Source organism: Orycteropus afer, unplaced genomic scaffold (genome assembly GCF_000298275.1).
Source record: "Orycteropus afer afer isolate SDZICR_OR568_19922 unplaced genomic scaffold, OryAfe1.0 scaffold00005, whole genome shotgun sequence".
NCBI classification, from domain to species: Eukaryota; Metazoa; Chordata; class Mammalia; order Tubulidentata; family Orycteropodidae; genus Orycteropus; species Orycteropus afer.
Genome location: NW_006921592.1, coordinates 24,621,359 through 24,623,032, shown reverse-complemented (window position 1 = coordinate 24,623,032; position 1,674 = coordinate 24,621,359). Strand labels below are relative to the sequence as shown.

Genomic DNA, 1,674 nt, shown 5'->3' with positions numbered 1-1,674 from the left:
AAAATGTTACTCATGATAGCAAAATTCAAAGACAGCACTGTTAACATTTTGGTAGTCACTTTTACATTTTCTATGCAAAAAACAGTAGGGATTATAATGTGCACATGATTTTTATTCAGTTTTGAAGCCCAGGGACACCTTAAGCATTAAACTCCTGCTACTAAGCTCTTCAAAACTATATTAGTGGCCTAAAACCTATTTGTTCTATAGCTGTACTATAATTTACTAGACATCACTCTTGGTCAGTTAATGTTTCCAATATTTATTACTATATTATAAATAACACTACAATGAATATCTGTGTATATGAAGTTGTTTTTTCCTTTCTTCCTTCCTTCATCCTTCTCTCCCTCCTTTCTTTGTCTTATTTCTTTAGCATAAAGTCCCAAATACAGAGTTACTAACTTAAAGGGTGTGCCTATTTTTGTAACGTTTCTTTAAACCTCAAAGTTGGGATGCTGATAAACAGTGGTATCTTGGAGCTCTAAACATTAGGAAGAGGCAAAAAACTAGCTTTCTCCTTTCCCCACTTCATGGGGAGTTTTGTGGGGAATGTGTGGGGTAATCACAGAGGGTGAAAGGAGAGAAATCAGACACAACAACTATAATGAAGCCAAATGATTTCCATGTATAAATTCAGAAGAAATGCAATAGGCCACCTATACATTTATGCAAGTTGATATACAAAAAAGGGGAAGCCTCCTCTTTGTAAAACATGGTGTGTCCAAACAAAGCCTGGCTACATTGTTTTCATTCTAAGAGGTTACATGTGTAAACCTTTATTTTTGGGGTGTGACCTGAGCATTAGGATTGCTCAAAGCTCTCCAGGTGATTCAAATGGGCAACAAAGTTTGCAAGTCACTGTCTTAGAAATTTTCACATAAAAACAGGTCGAGAATTTGGATCAATAAAGAGGATTTCTTACCTTTCGGAGTCTTGCAAGGAGACTGGCTACATGTTCATGCTGTTCTGATTTAGCAAGATCTTCTGCTGTCTTTCCATCCTATGGGAGAAAAAAATGATTAGTTTCTTTTCTCTGCAAGAACAGAATGTGTTGCATATACCAATTCTGTCCATGGGAGGCCAAAACAAGCCTAACAGGCGTCAGAAGCAAATAATGTAGACCAAAAGAGTGTGTTTTGGATTATTTCCCTATCTGTGCAATCCTTATTTCACTAAATTGCCCAGGAAAGGAAGGTAACAGCAGGGAAGAATTGTGCGTTGGTGTTTTGAGGTCCACAGTGAGATGTGCTGGACCCATAGGCTTTAATCAAGGCTCGGCAGGCAGCCTGGTTAGCTGGCTGGTTCCTCCATGTCTGAACCTCTCTCCAATTAGGCAGACAATCAAGATTGGCAGTTGATGCCAGATTCTAGTTAGTGCAAGGGAACATCTTAAAATCCTACATGGACAAACATCAGTACTCACATGATGCCAGTTATTGGTAATTACTGTGGAGTTCAAAGAAAAGGCTCAGTTTTATAGACAATTTTGGTTTTAAAGATTTACAAGAAGGAAATAAGGCTCTCCAACACTTTGGGGATTGAGGTTTTTTTTTTCTTTTTAACTTTTTTTTTTTTTTAATTGTGATTTGGGTGAAAATTTACAGAGAAAATTCACTTTTCACACAGAGTTCACATACACTTTGTCTCATGACATTGACCACAATTTACCAC

At 37.3% G+C, this 1,674-nt stretch overlaps 1 protein-coding gene across 1 annotated transcript in view; it reads right to left on the bottom strand.

Moving 5' to 3' along the window:
• DAPK1 (death associated protein kinase 1) overlaps positions 1-1,674 on the bottom strand; it is a 100,320-nt gene that overhangs the window by 60,718 nt on the left and 37,928 nt on the right. The window contains exon 16 of the mRNA XM_007939089.2: positions 926-1,003. Coding sequence (XP_007937280.2) covers positions 926-1,003 — 78 coding nt within the window. The remainder of the gene's footprint in view (positions 1-925; positions 1,004-1,674) is intronic.